This window comes from Lucilia sericata, unplaced genomic scaffold (genome assembly GCF_015586225.1).
Source record: "Lucilia sericata isolate MDLA Ls3-8-SP2 unplaced genomic scaffold, ASM1558622v1 Contig000419F_arrow, whole genome shotgun sequence".
Classification (NCBI taxonomy): Eukaryota; Metazoa; Arthropoda; class Insecta; order Diptera; family Calliphoridae; genus Lucilia; species Lucilia sericata.
The window spans coordinates 234791-261268 of record NW_023994436.1 but is presented as its reverse complement, the minus strand read 5'-3'; the positions used below and the strand labels follow the sequence as shown (position 1 = coordinate 261268).

The 26478-nt window shown below is 32.5% G+C and overlaps 3 protein-coding genes across 7 annotated transcripts; all 3 read left to right on the top strand.

Moving 5' to 3' along the window:
* Nucleotides 1-390: 390 nt before the first annotated feature.
* Nucleotides 391-17995, top strand: LOC119604704 (multidrug resistance-associated protein 4-like). 3 transcript variants are annotated; one of them, XM_037957487.1, is made up of 13 exons: nt 391-560; nt 5277-5705; nt 8871-9064; nt 9130-9261; nt 9336-9675; nt 9733-10548; nt 13094-13747; nt 13807-14100; nt 14163-14517; nt 15214-15450; nt 15520-16055; nt 16118-16275; nt 17587-17995. In XM_037957487.1, exons 2-13 carry the CDS (start codon nt 5679-5681, stop codon nt 17840-17842), a joined length of 3999 nt encoding a protein of 1332 aa, XP_037813415.1. In that variant the 5' UTR covers nt 391-560; nt 5277-5678; the 3' UTR covers nt 17843-17995. The 3 variants fall into 3 exon arrangements, with proteins under 3 accessions (XP_037813415.1, XP_037813416.1, XP_037813414.1); XM_037957488.1 differs by lacking the exon at nt 5277-5705; XM_037957486.1 differs by lacking the exons at nt 391-560; nt 5277-5705 and adding an exon at nt 603-659.
* A 179-nt stretch (nt 17996-18174) lies between these two features.
* Nucleotides 18175-21162, top strand: LOC119604703 (bifunctional lysine-specific demethylase and histidyl-hydroxylase NO66). Of its 3 annotated transcripts, none has more exons than XM_037957484.1 (4): nt 18175-18310; nt 18377-19662; nt 19794-20152; nt 20215-21162. In XM_037957484.1, the coding sequence occupies exons 2-4, from the start codon at nt 18435-18437 to the stop codon at nt 20977-20979; spliced, it is 2352 nt and encodes a 783-aa protein (XP_037813412.1). In that variant the 5' UTR covers nt 18175-18310; nt 18377-18434; the 3' UTR covers nt 20980-21162. The 3 variants fall into 3 exon arrangements, with proteins under 3 accessions (XP_037813412.1, XP_037813413.1, XP_037813411.1); XM_037957485.1 differs by having other exon boundaries at nt 18184-18310; nt 18427-19662; nt 20215-21159; XM_037957483.1 differs by lacking the exon at nt 18175-18310 and having other exon boundaries at nt 18318-19662; nt 20215-21159.
* Nucleotides 21163-21968: 806 nt separating this feature from the next.
* LOC119604709 (39S ribosomal protein L33, mitochondrial) lies at nt 21969-22514 on the top strand. The gene is made up of 3 exons (XM_037957494.1): nt 21969-22139; nt 22216-22319; nt 22379-22514. The coding sequence occupies exons 1-3, from the start codon at nt 22099-22101 to the stop codon at nt 22426-22428; spliced, it is 195 nt and encodes a 64-aa protein (XP_037813422.1). The 5' UTR covers nt 21969-22098; the 3' UTR covers nt 22429-22514.
* Nucleotides 22515-26478: the final 3964 nt, after the last annotated feature.

Below are 26478 nucleotides of genomic sequence, written 5' to 3'. Positions count from 1 at the left end.
CTAGTCTATAGATTAGTGGCTGGTATATAGTCTAGTCTATAGCCTAGTTTTTAGTCTATTCTACAGTCGAGTCTGTAGTTCAGTATATAGTCTAGACTCTAGTTTAGTCTATAATCTAGTATATGCTTCTCCAAACGTTCAAAATTGTAAAGTAACCAAACCTAAAGTTTAGCAATTATTTAGTAATCTTCCCCACTGTGCCTCCTAATCGTTCGTTTAGTTTGTACGGGAAAAAGTATTGAAGAAATTTTATACTCGTGTAATTATAAAAATCAATTTTTACAAACCTATTGCTATATATATTTATACAAATGTTTGATTCATTTAGTCTAGCTTAGTTTTTTCCTATCTTCTGATAATTCAATTTCTAATCTTTCTAAACAACAAATCAAAAAAATTAGAAAAACTTAGCGAACCTAGTGCAACAAGATCTAAGTTTAGTTCAATTTTTGAAAGTTAAAATCTATTAATTAAAAAAGAAAATATATTAAATTTATCCACAATTACTTCTTTAAAAGGGGAATCCCCGCAATATTTTATCAAGTGAAACATAGGGGAAAGTAAGAAATATATTAAACAAATACATATATTGTACAAATTATACGCAGCAAGAAAAAATGCTATTTAACTCTTTTAAAAAAATAACAAAAATTCAAATGGTTAGTCATCAATTTTACGCCTGTTAAACTGAAATGTAACAGTGGTACGGATGAAAATAAAAATAGGTTAGATTTATTTATATGCAATTTAGAAACTTTAAAAAAGAGTAAGCTACTAGTACAGTGCATAGTTAAGTCTGTAGTACAATCTATAATCGTTAGTTTAGACTATAGTTTGGTTAAAGTCTATATTCTAGTCTATAGTCTAGTAGATAGTCTAGTCAATAGTCTAGTCTATAGTCTTATCTATAGTCCAATCTATAATCTAGTCTACTCTGTAGTCTACACTGTAGTCTATACTATAATCTATAGTTTGAATATAGTTTGGTTAAAGTCTATATTCTAGTCTATAGTCTAGTCTATAGTCTAGTCTATAGTCTAGTCTATAGTCTAGTCTATAGTCTAGTTTATAGTCTAGTCTATAGTCTAGTCTATAGTCTAGTCTATAGTCTAGTCTATAGTCTAGTCTATAGTCTAGTCTATAGTCTAGTATATAGTCTAGTCTATAGTCTAGTCTATAGTCTAGTCTATAGTCTAGTCTATAGTCTAGTCAATAGTCTAGTCTATAGTCTAGTCTATAGTCTAGTCGTCTCTAGTCTAGTCTATAGTCTACTCTATAGTCTAGTCTATAGTCTACTCTATAGTCTAGTCTATAGTCTAGTCTATAGTCTACTCTATAGTCTAGTCTATGTCTAGTCTATAGTCTACTCTATAGTCTAGTCTATAGTCTAGTCTATAGTCTAGTCAATAGTCTAGTCTATAGTCTAGTCTATAGTCTAGTCTATAGTCTAGTCTATAGTCTAGTCTATAGTCTAGTCTATAGTCTAGTCTAGTCTAGTCTATAGTCTTGTCTATAGTCGAGTCTATAGTCTAGTATATAGTCTAGCCTATAGTCTTGTCTATAGTCTAGTCTATAGTCTAGCCTATAGTCTTGTCTATAGTCTAGTCTATAGTCTAGTCTATAGTCTAGTCTATAGTCTAGTCTATAGTCTAGTCTATAGTCTAGCTCTATAGTCTCTAGTCTATAGTCTAGTCTATAGTCTAGTCTATAGTCTAGTCTATAGTCTAGTCTATAGTCTAGTCTATAGTCTAGTCTATAGTCTAGTCTATAGTCTAGTCTATAGTCTAGTCTATAGTCTAGTCTATAGTCTAGTCTATAGTCTAGTCTATAGTCTAGTCTATAGTCTAGTCTATAGTCTAGTCTATAGTCTAGTCTATAGTCTAGTCTATAGTCTAGTCTAGTCTATAGTCTAGTCTAGTCTATAGTCTAGTCTAGTCTATAGTCTATAGTCTAGTCTAGTCTAGTCTAGTCTATAGTCTAGTCTAGTCTAGTCTATAGTCTAGTCTAGTCTATAGTCTAGTCTAGTCTATAGTCTAGTCTAGTCTATAGTCTAGTCTAGTCTAGTCTATAGTCTAGTCTAGTCTAGTCTATAGTCTAGTCTATAGTCTAGTCTATAGTCTAGTCCATAGTCTAGTCTATAGTCTAGTCTATAGTTTAGTCTATAGTCTAGTCTATAGTCTTGTCTATAGTCTTGTCTATAGTCTAGTCTATAGTATAGTATAGAAAGATAAATATGTATGTAAAACAAAATTTTGTTTTTATCGTTAAAATTTATTATCAAATAATATTTTGTAACAAGTAACCAATAAACGATTATATAGTTCAACATGATAAGGAAAATTTCAATAAGATCTTTACAGGGTTAGCTGAGCAATAAGCCTTATAAAATAATATATTGCAAATCTCAATTCTTCATTGCAAATTTAAAAAAAACAAATCTGCAGATTATAAACTTTCACATTGGAAATATATATAATTTTAAATGGTTCCTGCTTTGTTAATGGTTCTTTTAAATATTGTCTTCTTGATTTCATTGCTCCAATTTAAAATAATTATATTTCAAGGGATGATATCACATCAAACATTGTACTCTGGGGGACTACCCTATCAGTTATATATGTAGATTTCATATAATATCTTCATAGCATATAAAAGAAAGAACATGGTATGTGAATAGGTTTAGTTTAGGTTTTTCTAAGAATCACCCATCTCTTGGACCCACTCTTTTGACGAAAGTGAGAAGAATTACTCTGCCCACAACAAACGTCTCAGTTTAACCATTTCGTGCATCATTCTTCGATAGAGAAAAACGCCAGATAAAAAAAGAAATATTTTGCTTAAAATTTTATTAAAGGGGAACATTTTTACCACAACTATAGACTAAAGTATGGACTAGACTATAGACTAGGCTATAGTAGACTATAGACTAGACTATAGACTAGGCTATAGATTAGACTATAGACTAGAACATGGACTAGAACATAGACTAGACTATAGACTACACTATAGACTAGACTAGACTAAAGACTAGACTAAAGACTAGACTAAAGACTAGACTAAAGACCAGACTATAGACAAGACTATAGACAAGATTATAGACTAGACTATAGACTAGACTATAGACTAGACTATAGACTAGACTATAGACTAGACTATAGACTAGACTATAGACTAGACTATAGACTAGACTATAGACTAGACTATAGACTAGACTATAGACTAGACTATAGACTAGACTATAGACTAGACTATAGACTAGACTATAGACTAGACTATAGACTAGACTATAGACTAGACTATAGACTAGACTATAGACTAGACTATAGACTAGACTATAGACTAGACTATAGACTAGACTATAGACTAGACTATAGACTAGACTATAGACTAGACTATAGACTAGACTATAGACTAGACTATAGACTAGACTATAGACTAGACTATAGACTAGACTATAGACTAGACTATAGACTAGACTATAGACTAGACTATAGACTAGACTATAGACTAGACTATAGACTAGACTATAGACTAGACTATAGACTAGACTATAGACTAGACTATAGACTAGACTATAGACTAGACTATAGACTAGACTATAGACTAGACTATAGACTAGACTATAGACTAGACTATAGACTAGACTATAGACTAGACTATAGACTAGACTATAGACTAGACTAGACTATAGACTAGACTATAGACTAGACTATAGACTAGACTATAGACTAGACTATAGACTAGACTATAGACTAGTCTATATTCTAGACTATAGACTAGACTATAGACTAGACTATAGACTAGACTATAGACTAGACTATAGACTAGACTATAGACTAGACTATAGACTAGACTATAGACTAGACTATAGACTAGACTATAGACTAGACCATAGACTAGACTATAGACTAGACTATAGACTAGACTATAGACTAGACTATAGACTAGACTATAGACTAGACTATAGACTAGACTATAGACTAGACTATAGACTAGACTATAGACTAGACTATAGACTAGACTATAGACTAGACTATAGACTAGACTATAGACTAGACTATAGACTAGACTATAGACTAGACTATAGACTAGACTATAGACTAGACTACAGACTAGACTATAGACTAGACTATAGACTAGACTATAGACTAGACTATAGACTAGACTATAGACTAGACTATAGACTAGACTATAGACTAGACTATAGACTAGACTATAGACTAGACTATAGACTAGACTATAGACTAGACTATAGACTAGACTATAGACTAGACTATAGACTAGACTATAGACTAGACTATAGACTAGACTATAGACTAGACTATAGACTGGATTATAGACTAGACTATAGTCTAACACTATAGACTAGACTATAGACTAGACTATAGTCTACACTATAGACTAGACTATAGACTAGACTATAGACTAGACTATAGACTTGACTATGACTAGACTATAGACTAGACTATAGACTGGGATTATAGACTAGACTATAGTCTACACTATAGACTAGACTATAGACTAGACTATAGACTTGACTATAGACTAGGACTATAGACTAGACTATAGACTAGACTATAGACTAGGACTATAGACTAGACTATAGACTAACTATGACTAGACTATAGACTAGGACTATAGACTAGATTACAGACTAGACTATAGACTAGACTACAGACTAGACTATAGACTAGACTATAGACTAGACTATAGACTAGACTATAGACTAGACTATAGACTAGACTATAGACTAGACTATAGACTAGACTATAGACTAGACTATAGACTAGACTATAGACTAGACTACAGACTAGACTATAGACTTGACTATAGACTAGACTATAGACTAGACTATAGACTAGACTAGACTAGACTATAGACTAGACTATAGACTAGACTGTAGACTAGACTATAGACTAGACTATAGACTAGACTACAGACTAGACTATAAAATAGACTATATGCTAAAAAATATTATCCATAAACAGTGGTGCTAATTTGGTGCTTAAAAAATCTTTTAACTGATAAAAATGTGATATTACAATTCTCTTCAGACCATGTAAAAGTCAGCACTTGCCTAATTTGTTAATAATTTTATTCTTCTCTAAATATATTGATTAATTATAAAGTGAGTTATCGTGCTGATATTGTTTGTAAAAAGTTGACATTACTAATTGTAAATGTATGAAAATGTGTATTAGTGTAACGATTGGGAAATTACCGGTTTTCATGATTTTTTACTATATAAAAATTGTTTATATGTGGATTCTACTCAGTCTAGCGGTTTCGTTGAGCGAGTAAAGATCTTAAAGGATCGTAGTGATTGTAAATAAGTGAAAATTTTTTGAATCTTTAAAAGAGACCAAAAAAACGAGATGTTTTTTTATTTAATTTAATTAAACAAAATTTCTGAGAAAATAAAACTATATAAATGTTTTGTGATAAAGAGAATAAGAATATAATTTATTATTATAATAATAAAAGTGCCATTGGTACTAGTGTCTGGTGGTGTAGTTGGCGTTAGAAATTACAATTCTATTTACTTATTGAGTAGTTTTTGTTGAAAATCTACTAGATTAAGAGATAAAAACGTTTTAGTGATCAAAGTGATAGTAAACATTTCGCCACTGATTGTAATAGATCTTGCGCTCGTGTTCTCTAAACATATATACTCTTAAATGGCGGCATTAGAAAAAGAATCAGAGGTAAATTAAATTATATTTAATTAAATAAAACACTAAGGCCTTTATAGAAAATATAAAATAAATAAAAAATGTTTAAGAACTTTTTGAAAATAAGAAATTTTTCGATATATTTAAAAAATATTTATTGCAAAAAACCAAAATTTCGATAATTATTTTACAATTTTTCATCTTTATCACCCCATTGTGCAACTACTTAATAGTGAAAAATGGATTATTTATAATACCCATTTTGTAGGAGTATGCAAACCCTTTATTATAATGATAAATGCAATTCCAAACCACAAGATAAATAAATGCAATAGTCATTTAAATTTTTTTTTTCTTGATTTCTCCCCCAACCGAAGTTAACTCTTATCTGAAATATCCCCTCAAATTTCATAATTACTCGATCAACGTCTGTTACAATTTATGCCAAGACGGTCTAAGTTAGTAAAAATAAATGGGGAAAAACAATTTGAATTAAAAATTTACATACAAAGTAAATTAAAACAAAAGGAATTACACTGTTTCCGTGATTAATAAATAAAATTTAAAAAGAAAGAATATGAAAAAATTTCGCAACTGGAAACCTGTCAGAATTTGATGAATTTCTTAGTTAGTTAGTAAGTTAGTTAGTAAGTAAGTAAGTAAGTAAGTAAGTAAGTAAGTAAGTAAGTAAGTAAGTAAGTAAGTAAGTAAGTAAGTAAGTAAGTAAGTAAGTAAGTAAGTAAGTAAGTAAGTAAGTAGTAAGTAAGTAAGTAAGTAAGTAAGTAAGTAAGTAAGTAAGTAAGTAAGTAAGTAAGTAAGTAAGTAAGTAAGTAAGTAAGTAAGTAGTAAGTAAGTAAGTAAGTAAGTAAGTAAGTAAGTAAGTAAGTAAGTAAGTAAGTAAGTAAGTAAGTAAGTAAGTAAGTAAGTAAGTAAGTAAGTAAGTAAGTAAGTAAGTAAGTAAGTAAGTAAGTAAGTAAGTAAGTAAGTAAGTAAGTAAGTAAGTAAGTAAGTAAAGTAAGTAAGTAAGTAAGTAAGTAAGTAAGTAAGTAAGTAAGTAAGTAAGTAAGTAAGTAAGTAAGTAAGTAAGTAAGTAAGTAAGTAAGTAAGTAAGTAAGTAAGTAAGTAAGTAAGTAAGTAAGTAAGTAAGTAAGTAAGTAAGTAAGTAAGTAAGTAAGTAAGTAAGTAAGTAAGTAAGTAAGTAAGTAAGTAAGTAAGTAAGTAAGTAAGTAAGTAAGTAAGTAAGTAAGTAAGTAAGTAAGTAAGTAAGTAAGTAAGTAAGTAAGTAAGTAAGTAAGTAAGTAAGTAAGTAGTAAGTAAGTAAGTAAGTAAGTAAGTAAGTAAGTAAGTAAGTAAGTAAGTAAGTAAGTAAGTTAAGTAAGTAAGTAAGTTAGTTAGTTAGTAGTTAGTTAGTTAGTTAGTTAGTTAGTTAGTTAGTTAGTTAGTTAGTTAGTTAGTTAGTTAGTTAGTTAGTTAGTTAGTTAGTTAGTTAGTTAGTTAGTTAGTTAGTTAGTTAGTTAGTTAGTTAGTTAGTTAGTTAGTTAGTTAGTTAGTTAGTTAGTTAGTTAGTTAGTTAGTAGTTAGTTAGTTAGTTAGTTAGTTAGTTAGTTAGTTAGTTAGTTAGTTAGTTAGTTAGTTAGTTAGTTAGTAGTTAGTTAGTTAGTTAGTTAGTTAGTTAGTTAGTTAGTTAGTTAGTTAGTAGTTAGTTAGTTAGTTAGTTAGTTAGTTAGTTAGTTAGTTAGTTAGTAGTTAGTTAGTTAGTTAGTTAGTTAGTTAGTTAGTTAGTTAGTTAGTTAGTTAGTTAGTTAGTTAGTTAGTTAGTTAGTAGTAGTTAGTTAGTTAGTTAGTTAGTTAGTAGTTAGTTAGTTAGTTAGTTAGTTAGTTAGTTAGTTAGTTAGTAGTTAGTTAGTTAGTTAGTTAGTTAGTTAGTTAGTAGTTAGTTAGTTAGTAGTTAGTTAGTTAGTAGTTAGTTAGTTAGTTAGTTAGTAGTAGTTAGTTAGTTAGTTAGTTAGTTAGTTAGTTAGTTAGTTAGTTAGTTAGTTAGTTAGTAGTTAGTTAGTTAGTTAGTTAGTTAGTAGTTAGTTAGTTAGTTAGTTAGTTAGTTAGTTAGTTAGTTAGTTAGTTAGTTAGTTAGTTAGTTAGTTAGTTAGTTAGTTAGTTAGTTAGTTAGTTAGTAGTTAGTTAGTTAGTTAGTTAGTTAGTTAGTTAGTTAGTTAGTTAGTTAGTTAGTTAGTTAGTTAGTTAGTTAGTTAGTTAGTTAGTTAGTTAGTTAGTTAGTTAGTTAGTTAGTTAGTTAGTTAGTTAGTAGTTAGTTAGTTAGTTAGTTAGTTAGTTAGTTAGTTAGTTAGTTAGTTAGTTAGTAGTTAGTTAGTAGTTAGTTAGTTAGTTAGTTAGTTAGTTAGTTAGTTAGTAGTTAGTTAGTTAGTTAGTTAGTTAGTTAGTTAGTTAGTTAGTTAGTTAGTTAGTTAGTTAGTTAGTTAGTTAGTAGTTAGTTAGTTAGTTAGTTAGTAGTTAGTTAGTTAGTTAGTTAGTTAGTAGTTAGTTAGTTAGTTAGTTAGTTAGTAGTTAGTTAGTTAGTTAGTTAGTTAGTTAGTTAGTTAGTAGTTAGTTAGTAGTTAGTTAGTTAGTTAGTTAGTTAGTTAGTTAGTTAGTTAGTTAGTTAGTTAGTTAGTTAGTTAGTTAGTAGTTAGTTAGTTAGTTAGTTAGTTAGTTAGTTAGTTAGTTAGTTAGTTAGTTAGTTAGTTAGTTAGTTAGTTAGTAGTTAGTTAGTTAGTTAGTTAGTTAGTTAGTTAGTAGTTAGTTAGTTAGTAGTTAGTTAGTTAGTTAGTTAGTTAGTTAGTAAGTTAGTTACTTGGATGTATGTTACATCAAATTCAAAGAAATACACCTAGGCCTTCATCGGACCTGCGACCTTTTCGTGTGTCTCTGGGAGAATAGAACCCGTCACATCCGTCAATATTCTTTATAAAAATTTTTCAGAGTCGGTCCGATTTCCTTTTAAAAATTTTGTCTGAATCTGACTGATTTTCTTTCCAGCAAAATTGTCTGTCCGATTTGTAAGATTTTTTATAGAATATTCATTGGAATCTGTTAGATATTCTTTATTACAAGTTTATCAGAATCTGTTAAGTTTTCTTAAAGGAAATTACTGAGAAAATATGGTTGAATCTAAAGTTTAACATCCTGTATTGCTATTTTTAGTCGGACACTATGTACGACGACATATTGCCCACCAAAATTAATCCCCGCCAAAAAGCAAATATATTCTCACAACTTATATTTGCCTGGATTATACCCCTGCTATATAAAGGATCTAAGCAGGGGCTCAGAGAAGAAGATCTGCCAAAATGTTTGCCTGATGATGAGAGTAAAGTATTGGGTGATAAATTGGAAAGGTAATAAACTCTTATTATGTCAGATTTAGAATTTATTAATATTTTTCTTTTTCTAATCTACTTAGACACTGGCGCCAAGAATTACTGACTCACGAAATGTCAGGCCGTAAACCTAGCTTAAGACGTGCTCTCTGGAAAACCATTTGGCCTTCGGCGGTGATTGATGGTTCTATATGTCTCTTCTATATAATGTTAAAGTAATTTAATTAAAAAAAACCTAAACAAATCAAACAATTCTAATGATATCGTATTATTTTCTCACCCAAAACAGATCTTTAATACCTCTATCACTGGCTCAATTACTTATAGAATTGCAAAATACACAAACTAGCCTAGACTCCCTTAATCACTTGAGTACTACAGATGATCTCAATAAAACCATACAAGATGATAATAAAAGTAATCTCAAAATAAGTAATCAAAATACTCAGTTAATTGATGCTCAAGAGAGTGAAAATTGGTTTTGGTTTTGGCATGATATTTATGTGTTGGGTGCGATATTGGTGGGCTCTACCTTTATAGGTTGTTTTATTAATCATCATGTGGATCAGAGACAAAAGCGCATGGGAGCCAAAATGAGAATTGCCTGTTGTTCTCTTATACTGAGAAAGGTGAGCCACAATAGAAAACTCTCTTAATTATTTGTTTACACTTTTCTTTTTCCACAGTCCACTAAATTATCTTTGAAAACTGCCGGTGATATTTCAGTGGGTCATATAGTCAATCTTATATCCAACGATGTTAATCGTTTGGATATTGGTTTTGTTTTTGCCCATTATCTCTGGATACTGCCCATTCAAACTGTATTGATTGTCTATCTCATTTGGTTGCGTTTGGGTTATGCCGCCATAATCGGCGTTGTAGCCCTGCTCTTACAAACTATACCGGTACAAATCTATTTAAGCACTTGGACCGCCAAATTGCGTAATAGTACTGCCAATCGTACCGATGCCCGAATTGGTATAATGAACGAACTTATACGCGGCATACAAGTCATTAAAATGTACGCCTGGGAAATCTGTTTTCAAAAGGTGGTCAAAGAATCTAGGCGCCTGGAAATACGTGAAACTCGTAAAGCTGCCTATATGAAAAGTTTTTACTTGAGCAGCATGATTTTACCCGAACGTTTGACATTGTTTATTACCATTGTAGCGGCTGTTCAAATAGGCACGATTATCTCAGCCGATGCCATATTTTCTATAGCCAATCTTTATCATGTTTTTCAACTTGTGGCGGGCATATTTTGTCCTATGGCTATATCGTTTGCCTCGGAAGCTTTTGTTTCGATAGCGCGTGTGGAGGAATTTTTGAAAAAGCCTGAAATAGAAAGTATTCCGAGACGTTTGCCACACTCCAATAATGCAGTTGAAATTGAAAATGTTACCGCTTCCTGGGATGCCAGCAAGCCAACGCTCAGAAATATTAGTTTGGTAGTGCCCAAGGGAAAATTGTGTGTTATAGCAGGACCCGTAGGATCAGGAAAGGTAAGTTAAAGGATTATTAATAATTGATCGGAGTCCGGCATAGTCTATAGTCTAATCTATAGTCTAGTCTATAGTCTAGTCTATAGTCTAGTCTATAGTCTAGTCTATAGTCTAGTCTATAGTCTAGTCTATAGTCTAGTCTATAGTCTAGTCTATAGCCTAGTCTATAGTCTAGTCTATAGTCTAGTCTATAGTCTAGTCTATAGTCTAGTCTATAGTCTAGTCATAGTCTAGTCTCTAGTCTAGTCTATAGTCTAGTCTATAGTCTAGTCTATAGTCTAGTCTATAGTCTAGTCTATAGTCTAGTCTATAGTCTAGTCTATAGTCTAGTCTATAGTCTAGTCTAAGTCTATAGTCTAGTCTATAGTCTAGTCTATAGTCTAGTCTATAGTATAGTCTATTGTCTAGTCTATAGTCTAGTCTATAGTCTAGTCTATAGTCTAGTCTATAGTCTAGTCTATAGTCTAGTCTATAGTCTAGTCTATAGTCTAGTCTATAGTCTAGTCTATAGTCTAGTCTATAGTCTAGTCTTTAGTCCAGTCTATAGTCTAGTCTATAGTCTAGTCTATAGTCTAGTCTTTAGTCCAGTCTATAGTCTTGTCTATAGTCTTGTCCATAGTCTTGTCTATAGTCTAGTCTATAGTCTAGTCTATAGTCAGTCTATAGTCAGTCTATAGTCTAGTCTATAGTCTAGTCTATAGTCTAGTCTATGGTCAAGCCTATAGTCTAGTCTATAGTCTTGTCTATAGTCTAGTCTATAGTCTTGTCTATAGTCTTGTCTATAGTCCTTGTCTATAGTCTAGTCTATAGTCTAGTCTATAGTCAGTCTATAGTCTAGTCTATAGTCTAGTCTATAGTCTAGTCTATAGTATAGTCTAGTCTATAGTCTAGTCTATAGTCTAGTCTATAGTCTAGTCTATAGTCTAGTCTATAGTCTAGTCTATAGTCTAGTCTATAGTCTAGTCTATAGTCTAGTCTATAGTCTAGTCTATAGTCTAGTCTATAGTCTAGTCTATAGTCTAGTCTATAGTCTAGTCTATAGTCCAGTATATAGTCTTGTCTATAGTCTTGTCTATAGTCTTGTCTATAGTCTAGTCTTCAGTCTAGTCTATAGTCTAGTCCATATTCTATTCTGTATAGTCTAGTCTATAGTCTAGTCTATAGTCTAGTCTATAGTCTAGTCTATAGTCTAGTCTATAGTCTAGTCTATAGTCTAGTCTATAGTCTAGTCTATAGTCTAGTCTATAGTCTAGTCTATAGTCTAGTCTATAGTCTAGTCTATAGTCTAGTCTAGTCTATAGTCTAGTCTATAGTCTAGTCTATAGTCTAGTCTATAGTCTAGTCTATAGTCTAGTCTATAGTCTAGTCTATAGTCTAGTCTATAGTCTAGTCTATAGTCTAGTCTATAGTCTAGTCTATAGTCTAGTCTATAGTCTAGTCTATAGTCTAGTCTATAGTCTAGTCTATAGTCTAGTCTATAGTCTAGTCTATAGTCTAGTCTATAGTCTAGTCTATAGTCTAGTCTATAGTCTAGTCTATAGTCTAGTCTATAGTCTAGTCTAGTCTATAGTCTAGTCTATAGTCTAGTCTAGTCTAGTCTATAGTCTAGTCTATAGTCTAGTCTATAGTCTAGTCTATAGTCGTATAGTCCAGTATATAGTCTTGTCTATAGTCTGTCTATAGTCTTGTCTATAGTCTAGTCTATAGTCTAGTCTATAGTCTAGTCTATAGTATAGTCTAGTCTATAGTCTAGTCTATAGTCTAGTCTATAGTCAGTCTATAGTCTAGTCTATAGTCTAGTCTATAGTCTAGTCTATAGTCTAGTCTATAGTCTAGTCTATAGTCTAGTCTATAGTCTCGTCTATAGTCTAGTCTATAGTCTAGTCTATAGTCTAGTCTATATGTCTAGTCCTATAGTCCTAGTCTATAGTCTAGTCTATAGTCTAGTCTATAGTCCTAGTCTATAGTCTAGTCTATAGCTAGTCTATAGTCTAGTCTATAGTCTAGTCTATAGTCTAGTCTATAGTCTAGTCTCTAGTTTGTCTATAGTTAGTCTATAGTTATAGTCTATAGTTTAGCTCTATAGTCTAGTCTATAGTCTAGTCTATAGTCTAGTCTATAGTCTAGTCTATAGTCTAGTCTATAGTCTAGTCTATAGTCTAGTCTATAGTCTAGTCTATAGTCTAGTCTATAGTCTAGTCTATAGTCTAGTCTAGTCTAGTCAATAGTTTAGTCTATAGTCTAGTCATAGTTAGTCTATAGTCTAGTCTATAGTCTAGTCTATAGTCTAGTCTATAGTCTAGTCTATTGTCTAGTCTATAGTCTAGTCTATGGTCTAGTCTATAGTCTAGTCTATAGTCTAGTCTATAGTCTAGTCTATAGTCTAGTCTATAGTCTAGTCTATAGTCTAGTCTATAGGCTTGTCTATAGTCTAGTCATTAGGCTCGTCTATAGTCTACACTATAGTCTAGTCTAGTCAGACAGATTTTCTTTATAGAGTTTTGTCCCTAGTTTTAGCAAATTTTCTCTTCCAAATTATCTTTAGAGCTCCCTGCTACAACTAATTTTGGGTGAACTTAATGCCGATCAGGGTTCTATTAAAGTTGAGGATGACATTTCCTATGCCTCTCAAGAACCTTGGCTGTTTAGTGGAACCATCAAGAAAAATATTCTATTCACAGCACCATATAAAGAAAACCATTACAAAGAAGTCGTCGAAAAATGTTCACTTATACCAGATTTCGGACAATTACACTATAAAGATAATACCCTAGTGGGGGAGCGGGGAGCAGCATTGTCGGGCGGCCAGAAAGCTCGTATTAATTTGGCACGTGCTGTTTATAATCAATCATCCACCTATCTTTTTGATGATCCCTTAAGTGCGGTAGATGCCAATGTAGGTCGTAATCTATATGAACAGGTGATAGGACCAAGAGGTCTATTACAAGACAAAACTAGAATATTGGTTACCCATCAAACACAATATATAACCGAGGAAGCTGATCTAATAGTTTGGGTCGAAGAGGGCGGTATTAGAAGCGGCAATTTTGCAGACATGCATGAAATTATAGCATCACAAGTATTAAGGGATGACAAGAAAATTGAAAATGAAATGCAGAAACAGATGGCAAATGGAGAAGCAAAAGTGGAACGTGAAGAGGAGGAACCTAAAGAATCGGATGCTTTGCTAAATGGCAAGGTATTATTTTATATAATTTCAAATAAAGAAGTAACTAAAATTTGTATTTCCTGTTCAAGTTAAATGATAAGGAACTGGCAAATGATAAAGAACAAGTAGTATCCGAAGATCAGGGTAATGGCTGTGTTAAGGCCAGTGTTTGGTGGGCTTATTTTCATGCTGGCAATAGTGTTTGTGGTCTGATATTTATAACATTTGTTTTAATCATTTCTCAAGCCGTCTGCAGTGGTGCCGATTATTTTGTTAATATTTATACAAAAATTGTTTTCATGGATAGTCATAATCAGGATGCTTTAATATCGGAGGAATTGTGCTTGATCATTTATAGTATACTCATAGTGGCAGCTATATTTGTAAGTCCCTTTTTACTTCAAAATCGTACGAATTTTATAATAAAATCTTTTTTTACCCGCAGATGATCATTTTTCGCTGTTATTTGTTTTTGAAAACCTGCATGCATGCCTCCAAAGTCCTGCACGATCGCATGTTTGGTTGTATACTAAAGGCCACCATGCGGTTCTTCGATACTAATCCCTCGGGCCGCATTTTAAATCGTTTCTCTAAGGATATGGGTGCCATTGATGAAAGTTTACCACGTTTTATGTCTGAATTTACTCATTTGGCATTGGTGATGTTGGGTGTTTTGGTAGTGATCTGCATTGTTAATCCTTTACTTTTGGTGGCAGTGGTTGCAGTGGGTCTGGTGGATTTTGTGATTATTAAGTTGTATTTGCGTTCTTCGCAGGATCTTAAACGTTTGGAAGGAATACGTAAGTTAAAATATACATATAGTAATTTATTAGACTTGACCATATACTAGACTATATACTGGACTATAGACAACATTATACATTCTAGACCAGACCAGACTAGACTGCAGATTATAGACTCAACGAAGGACTAGACTATAGACTCGACTAAAGACTGAGCTATAGACTATAGTCTAGTCTCAACTATAGAAAAAACTTTAGTCTAAATTATAGCCCATAATATCAACCAGACTATAGACTAGATTATAGTTCAGACTATAAACTAGACTATCGACTATTCTATAGTCCAGACTATACTGTAGTCCAGACTGTATTAGAGTTCAAAATATCGACTATAAACCAGTCTATAGTCTAGTCTAAAGCCTAGTCTATTATCTAGTATATAGTCTATAGTATAGTCGATAGTCTGGTCTATAGTCCGCTCAATAGTCTAGTCTATATTCTAGTCTATAGCCAAGTATATTGTATAGTCTAGTCTTAAGTCTATTCTATAATCTAGTCTAGACTATTTATAGTCTAGTCTATATATAGTCTAGTCTATATAGTCTAGTCTATATAGTCTAGTCTATATAGTCTAGCCTAGTCTCTAGTCTCGTCTATAATCTGCACTATAATCGAGACTATAGTTCGTTCTTTCATCTGGTCTATAGCCTTGCCTGTGGTCTTTTTAAATAATAATCTATAATTATCCTTTAGGTCGCAGTCCTGTCTTTTCGCATGTCTCAGCCACTTTAAGTGGTTTGTCCACGATACGTTCCCGCAAACGTCAAAATAATATGATTGCCGAATTCGACAATCTACAGGACATACACAGCGCTGCCTATCATCTAACATTGACATCAAACACTGCCTTGGGTCTGTGGCTGGACTGTGCCAATGTCTCTATACTACTCAATTCGGTAACATTTTCCTTTATACTACTCAATGATAATGGTAAGTCTGAGAGAATAGAGATAACTTTCCCCATTAATTTGTACCTAATTTGAATTCTTCGAATCTTAGGTACCTATAGCGGTAATGTTGGTCTGGCTATTACCCAAGCTATGATGCTAACGGGTATGGTTCAATATGGTTTGCGTCAACTAGGCGAAGCCTTTCAACAAATGACCAGTGTGGAACGTATTTTGGAATATACGAAATTGCAACAGGAAAAAACAAGTGGACAAAAACCTGCCGAAAAATGGCCCAATGCCGGAGTTATCAAATATAATGAAGTGAATGTACGTTACCATGAGAATGGTCAATTGGTGTTGAAAGATCTTAATTTTGCCATAGATTCTGGTTGGAAAATTGGTATAGTGGGTCGTACGGGAGCGGGTAAAACTTCATTGATATCCTCACTATTCCGTTTATCGGATTGCATTACGGGTAGCATTATCATAGATGGTCGGGATACAAGTGATGTTGACTTAACCATGTTACGTTCTAGTCTTTCGATTATACCACAGGAACCGGTACTCTTTAAGGGTACTATACGTTATAATCTGGATCCATTTAATAAATACAAAGATAATGAAATGTGGGAGGCTTTGAGAAATGTAAGACTTTAATTAAGGTTATATATCAGTTATAGGATATATTAACTTGAATTTTTTGACAGGTTCAATTGGGTCGTGATTTGCCTTTGGATTTTGAGGTTACTGAATATGGCAGTAATCTTAGTATTGGTCAACGGCAATTGATCTGTTTGGCAAGAGCTTTATTGGGTCATAACTCTATTTTGGTTATGGATGAGGCCACCGCAAATGTTGATCAAAAGTGAGTGCAAATGTAATAATAAAACTACTGACTCCAGACTATACTCTGGACTATGGGCTAGACCATAGACTATAGACTGGACTATAGGCTAGACTATAGACTGGACTATAGGCAAGACTATAGACTGGACTATAGGCTAGACTATAGACTGTACTACAGGCTAGACTATAGACTGGACTATAGGCTAGACTACAGACTGGACTATAGGCTAAACTATAGACTGGACTATAGGCTAGACTATAGACTGGACTATAGGCTGGACTATAGACTGGACTATAGGCTAGACTATAGACTGGACTATAGGCTAGACTATAGACAGACTATAGACTAGATTATAGACTAGACTATAGACTACACTTTAGACTAGACTATAGACTAGACTGTAGACTAGACTATAGACTAGATTATAGACTAGACTGTAGACTAGACTATAGACTAGACTATAGACTAGACTATAGACTAGACTATAGACTAGACTATAGACTAGACTATAGACTAGACTATAGACTAGAGTATAGACTAGACTATTCTAACGTCCTAACTAAATTCTAGTTTATAGTATAAACAATTTACTGTTTATTTTATTAATTTTATATTTTCCCGCTTCAGCACTATAGTCTAGACTATAGACTGAAATTTAGTCTAAACTATAGTCTGAACTATAGTCCAGACTATACTCTGGACTATAGGTTAGACTGTAGACTAGACTACAGACTGAACTATATTTATACAGTACCAGACTATACTCTGGACTATAGGCTAGACTATAGACTGGACTATAGGCTAGACTATAGAGTAGACTATAGACTAGATTATAGACTAGATTATAGACTAGATTATAGACTAGATTACAGACTAGACTGTAGACTAGGCTAGACTATAGACTGGACTATAGGCTAGACTATAGACTGGACTATAGACTGGACTATAGGCTAGACTATAGACTGGACTATAGACTGGAATATAGGCTAGACTATAGACTGGACTATAGGCTAGACTATAGACTGGACTATAGGCTAGACTATAGACTGGACTATAGGCTAGACTATAGACTGGACTATAGGCTAGACTATAGACTGGACTATAGGCTAGACTATAGACTGGACTATAGGCTTGACTATAGAGTAGACTATAGACTAGATTATAGACTAGATTATAGACTAGATTATAGACTAGATTATAGACTAGATTATAGACTAGATTATAGACTAGACTGTAGACTAAACTATAGACTAGAGTATAGACTATAGGCTAGAGTATAGACTAGACTATTCTAACGTCTTAATTAAATTCTTAAATTTCTCGCTTCAGCACCGACCAACAAATCCAACAAACTATACAACAGAATTTCGCCCATTGTACTGTAATTACTGTGGCCCATCGCTTAAAAACCGTTATGAAATCAGATCGTATAATGGTTTTAGATAATGGCGAGCTGAAAGAATTCGGTATACCCCATATATTGCTGCAAAAACCTAATGGTTATCTACAACAAATGGTAAAAGCTACGGGGGAGGAGGCCAATAACCTAATAGAAATGGCCAAGGAATGCTATAATGGAGAGTAAAGTTTTTAAGTTTAAGGTAATAAGTGTGAGGAGAAATTTTTGAATTCGTTGAACTATTGTTGTATTAATTTATGTGTAAACATTATATAAAGAAAAAAATCTGTAATAATTCTTAAAAAAAAACGTTTTTTAATAAATATTTCTTTTAAATAACTGTAAGAGATATGTTTTATTTATTTTTCTCATTTCGCTTGCAGTTGCTGTCTGTAAATAAAATTACCAAATGGCAAGCTAGCGTTTTTTTTCTCATACTCATACACACTGGCAACCTTCTTCTGTACAAACAGCTGTCAAATACATCTCTGTCTCTACAGAATTATATTTATACAGTACTTTTAACAATATACAAACAATTGCACGTGCTGGATTTAGAATTTAATTTTCCAAGTTTCTTTTTTTTGTAAATTTTCTTAATTTACAGTTAAGAATACTTCCAATCAGTGTCAAAAATATATCCACATACTAGCGGTAGGTAGTAACTATAAAAATGGATCCCTATATGGAACATATAAATAAACATTTGTCTAATTTTAGTCAATTTGCCGGTCAGTTTACTAAAGCTTTTATACCTATCGTTGATACAGCCCTAAAAATGTCCACGCCAGGAGAGCCGGTCTCAGCTTATGGTGTTTTTAAGGCAGCCAAAGATATGGCTGATAACAAAAAGAAATCAAATAAAAAACAAAATGGTTCAGTGAAAGCTAAACAGGTCTATATGGGTAAAGTTAAGAAATTGGCTTGTGCTCCCGCTACGGGAGGCACAAAAGCGGCTGGTAAGTTGCAAACTTTAAATATGAGTGGTCAGGCCAAGACCTTAAGCACAAAAACCAAAAGCAGCTCAAATTCGGCGAAGAATAAACAAACAAATGGCAAGAAATCTACTAAAACCGCAGCAGCCGGGAAGAAAACTCAACCTGCAAACTTTAAGGGATCTGAAGTAGTTAATTTGGTGGACCAACTTTATACAGATGATGCCAAGAAACTAACTAAAGCCGAACAGAAAAAGAAAAAGGATTTAGAGGAGTATTTAGTAAATCAATTAGAAATGGATGATGCTAACTTAGAGGAGGCTGAGGATGATAGTTTTGAGAGTGAGGACGAGGAAGGTTCCGAGGAAGAAGGTTCTTATTCTGATTCAGATGTCTACTCGGATGAATATTCCATAAATGAAAGTGGCAGTTATACAGATGAGGAAACTGGTGAAAATGAAGACAATACGGCCTCCTATACTGATCAAGAATCTTCTAGCACCAATGAAGATGATAATCAAGCTGCCGAAGCTTTAGCCCAAGCTATACTAGCTAAGGCTAATAAAAAGAGGAAAAGTCCAGAAACCACTCAATCGAAAACCAAATCTGTGTCCATAGAAGCCAAAAAATCCAAGAAAGTTGAAGAAACTAAGCCGGCAGCACGCAAATCTTTGCCTGCCACCAAAACCGATAAAGTTATAAACGAAGAAACCAAACGTAGACGTTCTTCTTTGGCCTCTATAGATGATTTTTCCAAGAAATCTACACCCAAGACCGCCAACAGCAAAATCTCCACCACGGCCAATGTTAAATTGGAACCTTTATCGCCTCCAGCTAATATAGTCAAACTAAATAGTATTGAAGAGGGTAAAAGAGCCTTTAAATGGCTTTTAAATCCGGTTACCGTAGATGACTTTTTCGCCAAATATTGGGAACAGAAGGCCTGTTTGATTAAGCGTCAACAGTCTAACTATTTTGGTCATTTGATTTCTTTCGAGGCCATCGATCAAATGTTGCTGAAAAATCATGTGGAATTTACCAAGAATATAGATGTTACTTCCTACAAAAATGGTGAGAGAAAAAAGAATTTTTAAACTTTTTGGAAATTTTCGATTTTTTAGAAATTGTCTCTTTTTTTAAATTCTTTCAAAATTTTCTCTTTTTTCGAAATTTCGAAATTTTCTCTTTTTTCCATAATCTAGGCGTCCGTGAAACTTTAAACCCCGAGGGTCGTGCCATGCCTCCTGTGGTCTGGGATCATTATGGTCAAGGCTGCAGTATACGTTTACTTAATCCACAAACCTTTTTGCCAGGTCTGTTCACACTGAGTACCACCATGCAGGAATACTTCCACTGTTTGGTAGGAGCCAATGCTTATCTAACGCCACCAAACAGCCAAGGTTTTGCTCCTCACTACGATGATATAGAAGCTTTCGTTTTACAAATTGAGGGACGCAAACGCTGGAAGCTATATAAACCACGCAATACTTCGGAAATATTGCCACGTTATTCTTCCAAGAATTTCACACAACAGGAGATTGGTAAACCGGTGCTAGAGGAAGTATGTTTATTACTGTTTTGATTTGACATTTCTTTAACTAATTGAAAATGTTTTACTTTTAGGTTTTGGAACCCGGTGATGTTTTGTATTTCCCCCGTGGTACTATACATCAAGCTTGCACTGAACCTGGCTACCATTCCTTGCATATAACCTTGAGTGTTTATCAGAAACAGTCGTTTGCTGATTTGTTTGAGAAAATGTTACCACTTATGCTGCAAAAGGCCATTGCTTCCAGTGTGGACTTGAGAAGAGGTTTACCTTTACATGCCTGGCAACATGCCGGCATCGCTTACAGTGATAATGATACTAAGGAACGCGCGGATTTAACCAAAAAAGTCACCCAGCTAATGCATAAATGCTTGCGTGATCTACCTTTACAGGAGATAATGGATGCAGGCATAGATCAATTGGCCAAGAAGTTTCAACATGAGGCCTTGCCTCCAGAAATTTTACCAGCTGAAAAATTGCGCACTGTTTTTGGTTCCCGCAGTCGCACCAATGAACGTGGTGAATGTGAGTGTGATTATGATATTGATGAACGCACCAATGTGCGCTTGCTGAGAGCAAATATCTTGCGTTTGGTGGAGGAAGAGGAAAAGATACGCATCTACTATTATTTGGATAATTCCAAGGAATATTGTGAATACGAGCCCAACTTTATAGAAATCGAAGCCATGGAGGCGGCCAGTGTAGAGGTATTAATTAAATCTTATCCCCAATATGTGGGAGTATCACAATTGCCCTTGCATTCGGATGATCAAAAGATTACTTTGGTCACCGCCTTATGGGAAAGGGGTTTGCTGATGATGGAGAAACCTTTTAGGTAAATGTGGAGAAAATCAAAAGACAAGTCTGTTAGTTAAGAGTGTCAAGAGTGATTAATTTTGTATGTATGTACTTTCCTAATATTTGTAATTGAGAAGATATTTGATTTTATTATTATTGTTTTAAACTGATTTTTATTTTAATTGTTTGAAAGAGAAAACTATAAAGAAAATAAACGCATGATGTTAAAAAAATCAAAATATATTTTTTTTTATTTTAACAAAATTTTTTTTATTTTGTTATTTTTCGAAATTTTTTCTTTTTTTAGATTTTTTTTTAATTTTTTTTTTTTTGAAAAATTTTAAACATTTTTCAAATTTTCTATTTTTTAAAATTTTCTCTTTTTCTGAAAATTTTTCAAAATTTTCAATCTTTTTAACAATTTTTTTTTGTTTTTTAGTAAATTTTTCTATTTTTTTCAAACTTCTCTCTTTTTTAAAAAAATTTTCTCTTTTTTTAAGATTTTTCTTTTTAAAAAAAGTTATTTCAAAATTTTCTTTTTAGAAAATTTTGTCTAAATTTTCTCTTTTTTTCAATTTTTTAAAAATTTTCTCTCTTTAGTTTTTTTTCCAAAATTTTCTCTTTTTTTCAGATTTTTTTTTTCAAAATTTTTTCTTCTTTTAGAAATTTTTTAAAATTTCTCTCTTTTTAAATAAATTTTCTGTATTTTTAGAAAATGTTTCCCAAATTTTCAAATTTTTTATATTCTCTTAAGAAAATTGTTAATATTTTAGCGTTTTAATTGTTAAACGAATAAAATTGTATTTAAAATCTTATAAAATACATGAGAAATACGGATTTCTCTCGATTTAAATTCAATTCGCCTTGCACTTCCATCTTAATATTCGCTCTAAACAAATCCGTTAAAATTTTACTCATAAAGTTTGTCAATCCCTGCTTTTGATATCAATAATAATTTCCGTTTCTTTCATTTTTCACAAATGTACTGTATAAACCAAATAAATTTCCCTGACAGCTGTAACTATGTTATCAATTCCATGTGATTATTTTCTAACAAGAAGCCACAAACAACAGCTGTTCGAAAAAAATATTCTGCTTGCACAACAATCCTCGAAATTTTACAATTTCTCAAAAAAATTGTTAAATTTTAATTAAAAAACATGCGTCTTACAAATATTTTATTGAAAAAAGTGAAAAGCAAGTAAGTTTTAATGAAATAATATAAAATGCCTGCTATTTACTAAAATATATAATTGTTCTTTTGCATTTTAAAACAGACGCATCATGGTCGTGGTTGAGAGTGTGGTTACCGGCCATAAATTCAACACCGTACGCGATCGTTTAGCGGATAAAATTGAATTGGTGCGCTTTGATCCTTACAGTAAGTGTTAAATGAAATTTTTATTACTATTAACTAAATATATTCATTTCAACTTTTAGTTCAAAAGGATTGTGTTTATCGTGAGCGCAAGAGGATTCGTAGTGCCTAAGTTAGTTGCTTTATTATGCCCAGATTATGTTTATTAGTTTAACTAAATATTTACGTGTTTTAAAATAAAAGTTCTAGAAAAAAGTATATTAATTATTTTTTGAAACCAGAAACAAGAAAACCCATTTTCCCGCCCAGTCTAATGAAAAGTGAGTAAATAAATTTTTTTAAATTGTTAATGTAATTTTAATGCAATGACAAAAAAACTGAAGAATTCCGAAGAGATGTATAATACAAAGATAGTAAGTACAGAAAGTGCTAAGAGCATTATTTCTAAAAACAAGCAAACTTTTCCAAACTAGTCCGCAAAGTAAGTTCCTTTACTCTATTCAAAGGTGTGGTCGTTGGTCTTGTCCATTCAACAGTCGAATATGTGGTCTGGCCTTTAGTTATCACTTATTTATAGTTCAGTACTAGTTCAGATCAAGTTCACTTCTAGCTCAGTTCTCCTTTAATTCTAATTCAGTTCTGGTTCAATTCTAGTTAAGTTCTATTCCAGTTCGATTCTAATTCAGTTCTAGTCCATTTCTAGTTCTGTTTAGTTCGTTACTGGTTGCAGTTCTGTTCCAGATCTGTTTTATATTTGTTGTAGATGTGTTCCAGTTCTGTTCTAGTTCTGCTGTAGATCTGTTCTAGTTCTGTTTTAGTTCAGTTCATGTTCTGTTCTAATACCCTTCTAGCTCTTCTCTAGTTCTGTTCTAGTTAAGTTCTTGTGTTGTTTTAATTCTGTTCTAGTTATGTTGTAGTTCTCCTCTGGTTCTATTCTATTTTTGTTCTAGTTCTGTTCTAATTCTATTCTAGTTTTGTTCTGGTTCTGTTTTAATTCTGTTCTAGTTCTATATTAGTACTGTTCAAGTATATTCTAGTCTGTTCTAGCTCTGTTTTAGTTCTATTCTAGTTCTGTTTTAGTTCTATTCTAGTTCTGTTCTAGTTCTGTACTAATTCTGTTATATTTCTATTCTAGTTCTGTTTTAGTTCTGTTTTAGTTCTGTTCTAGTTCTGTTCTAGTTCTGTTCTAGTTCAGTTCTAGTTCTGTTCTAGTTCTGTTCTAATTCTGTTATAGTTCTATTCTAGTTCTATTTAAGTTCTATTCTAGTACTATTTTAGTTCTGTTCTAGTTCTGCTCTAGTTCAGTTCTAGTTCTGTTCAAGTTCTATTCTAGTTCTGTTCTAGTTCTTTTCAAGTTCTGTTCTAGTTCAGTTCTAGATCAGTTATAGTTCTATTCTAGTTCAGTTTTAGTTTTGTTCTAGTTCTGTTTTAGTTCTGCTCTAGTTCTGTTCTAATTCTGTTTTAGTTCTATTGTAGTACTGTTTTAGTTTAATTCTAGAACTGTTTTAGTTCAGTTCTAGTTCTGTTTTAGTTCTGTTCTAGTTCAGTTCTAGAACTAGTTCTGTTCTAGTTCTAGTTCAGTTCTAGTTCAGTTCTGGTTCTGTTCTAGTTCTGTTCTAGTTCTGTTCTAGTTCTGTTCTAGTTCTGTTCTAGTTCAGTTCAAGTTCTAGTTCAGTTCTAGTTCAGTTCTAGTTCAGTTCTAGTTCAGTTCTGGTTCTGTTCTAGTTCTGTTCTAGTTCTGTTCTAGTTCTGTTCTAGTTCTGTTCTTGTTCTGTTCTAGTTCTGTTCTAGTTCTGTTCTAATTCTGTTCTAGTTCTGTTCTAGTTCTGTTCTAGTTCTGTTCTAGTTCTGTTCTAGTTCTGTTCTAGTTCTGTTCTAGTTCTGTTCTAGTTTTGTTCTAGTTCTGTTCTAGTTATGTTTGAGTTCTGTTCTACTTCTGTTATAGTTCTATTTTAGTTCTGTTTTAGTTCTGTTCTAGTTCTGTTCTAGTACTGTTTTAGTTTAATTCTAGAACTGTTTTAGTTCAGTTCTAGTTCTGTTTTAGTTCTGTTCTAGTTCTGTTCTAGTTCTGTTCTAGTTCAGTTCTAGTTCAGTTCTAGTTCTAGTTCAGTTCTAGTTCAGTTCTGGTTCTGTTCTAGTTCTGTTCTAGTTCTGTTCTTGTTCTGTTCTAGTTCTGTTCTAGTTCTGTTCTAGTTCTGTTCTAGTTCTGTTCTAGTTCTGTTCTAATTCTGTTCTAGTTCTGTTCTAGTTCTGTTCTAGTTCTGTTCTAGTTCTGTTCTAGTTCTGTTCTAGTTCTGTTCTTGTTCTGTTCTAGTTCTGTTCTAGTTCTGTTCTAATTCTGTTCTAGTTCTGTTCTAGTTCTGTTCTAGTTCTGTTCTAGTTCTGTTCTAGTTCTGTTCTAGTTCTGTTCTAGTTCTGTTCTAGTTTTGTTCTAGTTCTGTTCTAGTTATGTTTGAGTTCTGTTCTACTTCTGTTATAGTTCTATTTTAGTTCTGTTTTAGTTCTGTTCTAGTTCTGTTCTAGTACTGTTTTAGTTTAATTCTAGAACTGTTTTAGTTCAGTTCTAGTTCTGTTTTAGTTCTGTTCTAGTTCTGTTCTAGTTCTGTTCTAGTTCAGTTCTAGTTCAGTTCTAGTTCTAGTTCAGTTCTAGTTCAGTTCTGGTTCTGTTCTAGTTCTGTTCTAGTTCTGTTCTTGTTCTGTTCTAGTTCTGTTCTAGTTCTGTTCTAGTTCTGTTCTAGTTCTGTTCTAGTTCTGTTCTAATTCTGTTCTAGTTCTGTTCTAGTTCTGTTCTAGTTCTGTTCTAGTTCTGTTCTAGTTCTGTTCTAGTTTTGTTCTAGTTCTGTTCTAGTTATGTTTGAGTTCTGTTCTACTTCTCTTTATTGTTCTATTTTAGTTCTGTTTTAGTTCTGTTCTAGTTCTGTTCTAGTTCTGTTCTAGTTCTGTTCTAGTTCTTCTAGTTCTGTTCTAGTTCTGTTCTAGTTCTGTTCTAGTTCTGTTCTTGTTCTTGTTCTGTTCTAGTTCTAGTTCTGTTCTAGTTCTGTTCTAGTTCTGTTCTAGTTCTGTTCTTGTTCTTGTTCTGTTCTAGTTCTGTTCTAATTGTGTTTTAGTTCTGTTCTAGTTTTGTTCTAGTTCTGCTCTAGTTCTGTTCTAGTTCTGTTCTAGTTATGTTTGAGTTTTGTTCTACTTCTGTTATAGTTCTATTTTAGTTCTGTTTTAGTTCTGCTCTAGTTCTGTTCTAGTTCTGTTCTAGTTCTGTTCTAGTTCTGTTCTAGTTCTGTTCTAGTTCTGTTCTAGTTCTGTTCTAGTTCTGTTCTAGTTCTGTTCTAGTTCTGTTCTAGTTCTGTTCTAGTTCTGTTCTAGTTCTGTTCTAGTTCTGTTCTAGTTCTGTTCTAGTTCTGTTCTAGTTCTGTTCTAGTTCTGTTCTGGTTCTGTTCTAGTTCTGTTCTATTTCTGTTTTAGTTCTGTTCGAGTTCTGTTCTACTTCTGTTATAGTTCTGTTTTAGTTCTGTTGTAGTTCTGTTTTAGTTCTGTTGTAGTTTTGTTTTCGTTCAGTTCAAGTTCAAGTCTATTCAGTTCTATTTTAGTTGTTTTTATTGTTAGCAGGCGTATGATCATTATATGACATTCTAAATAATACTCATACGTCCCCTTGGATTGAATCAATTTCAATAACAACGAGAAGTTTAAGAAACTTGTTTATTTTACTCATAAGTCCTCCTTATCTAAGTTGTGTTTATCATTGTGTCATTATCTATAGAAATGATAGCAACACAGAGAGAAGGCGAAAAGGATATGAGGATAAAAGGTATTTATAACAAAATTATAAATATATATCACTCATACGCCTACTACAATTTAAGTTGCTATTTATTGAGGACAATTGGTGGTGATAAGAAAAATTAATTTATTTTCTAACCTTGAACAAACTGAAAACTTTTAAATCTAATTAACGTTAGTTTTTCAAAATCCACGGAAAACAAATAAAAAGTAAAAAAAAGTGAGAAAAGAACCTCAAACACTTTTGTCTGTTACTAATTTAGTTATCACAATAAGAAAACGTTAAACAAAAGGAAGTCTTACAAATAATTCAAAACTTTTCCTTTCTTTATACAATGCCAAGGCCAATGTTAAAAAAAAAACAAACAAATACAAACGTATTTAAACAGAAATCAATTGAAACCTTACATTTGTTAAATTTACACTAAAAAACAAAGAACATAAC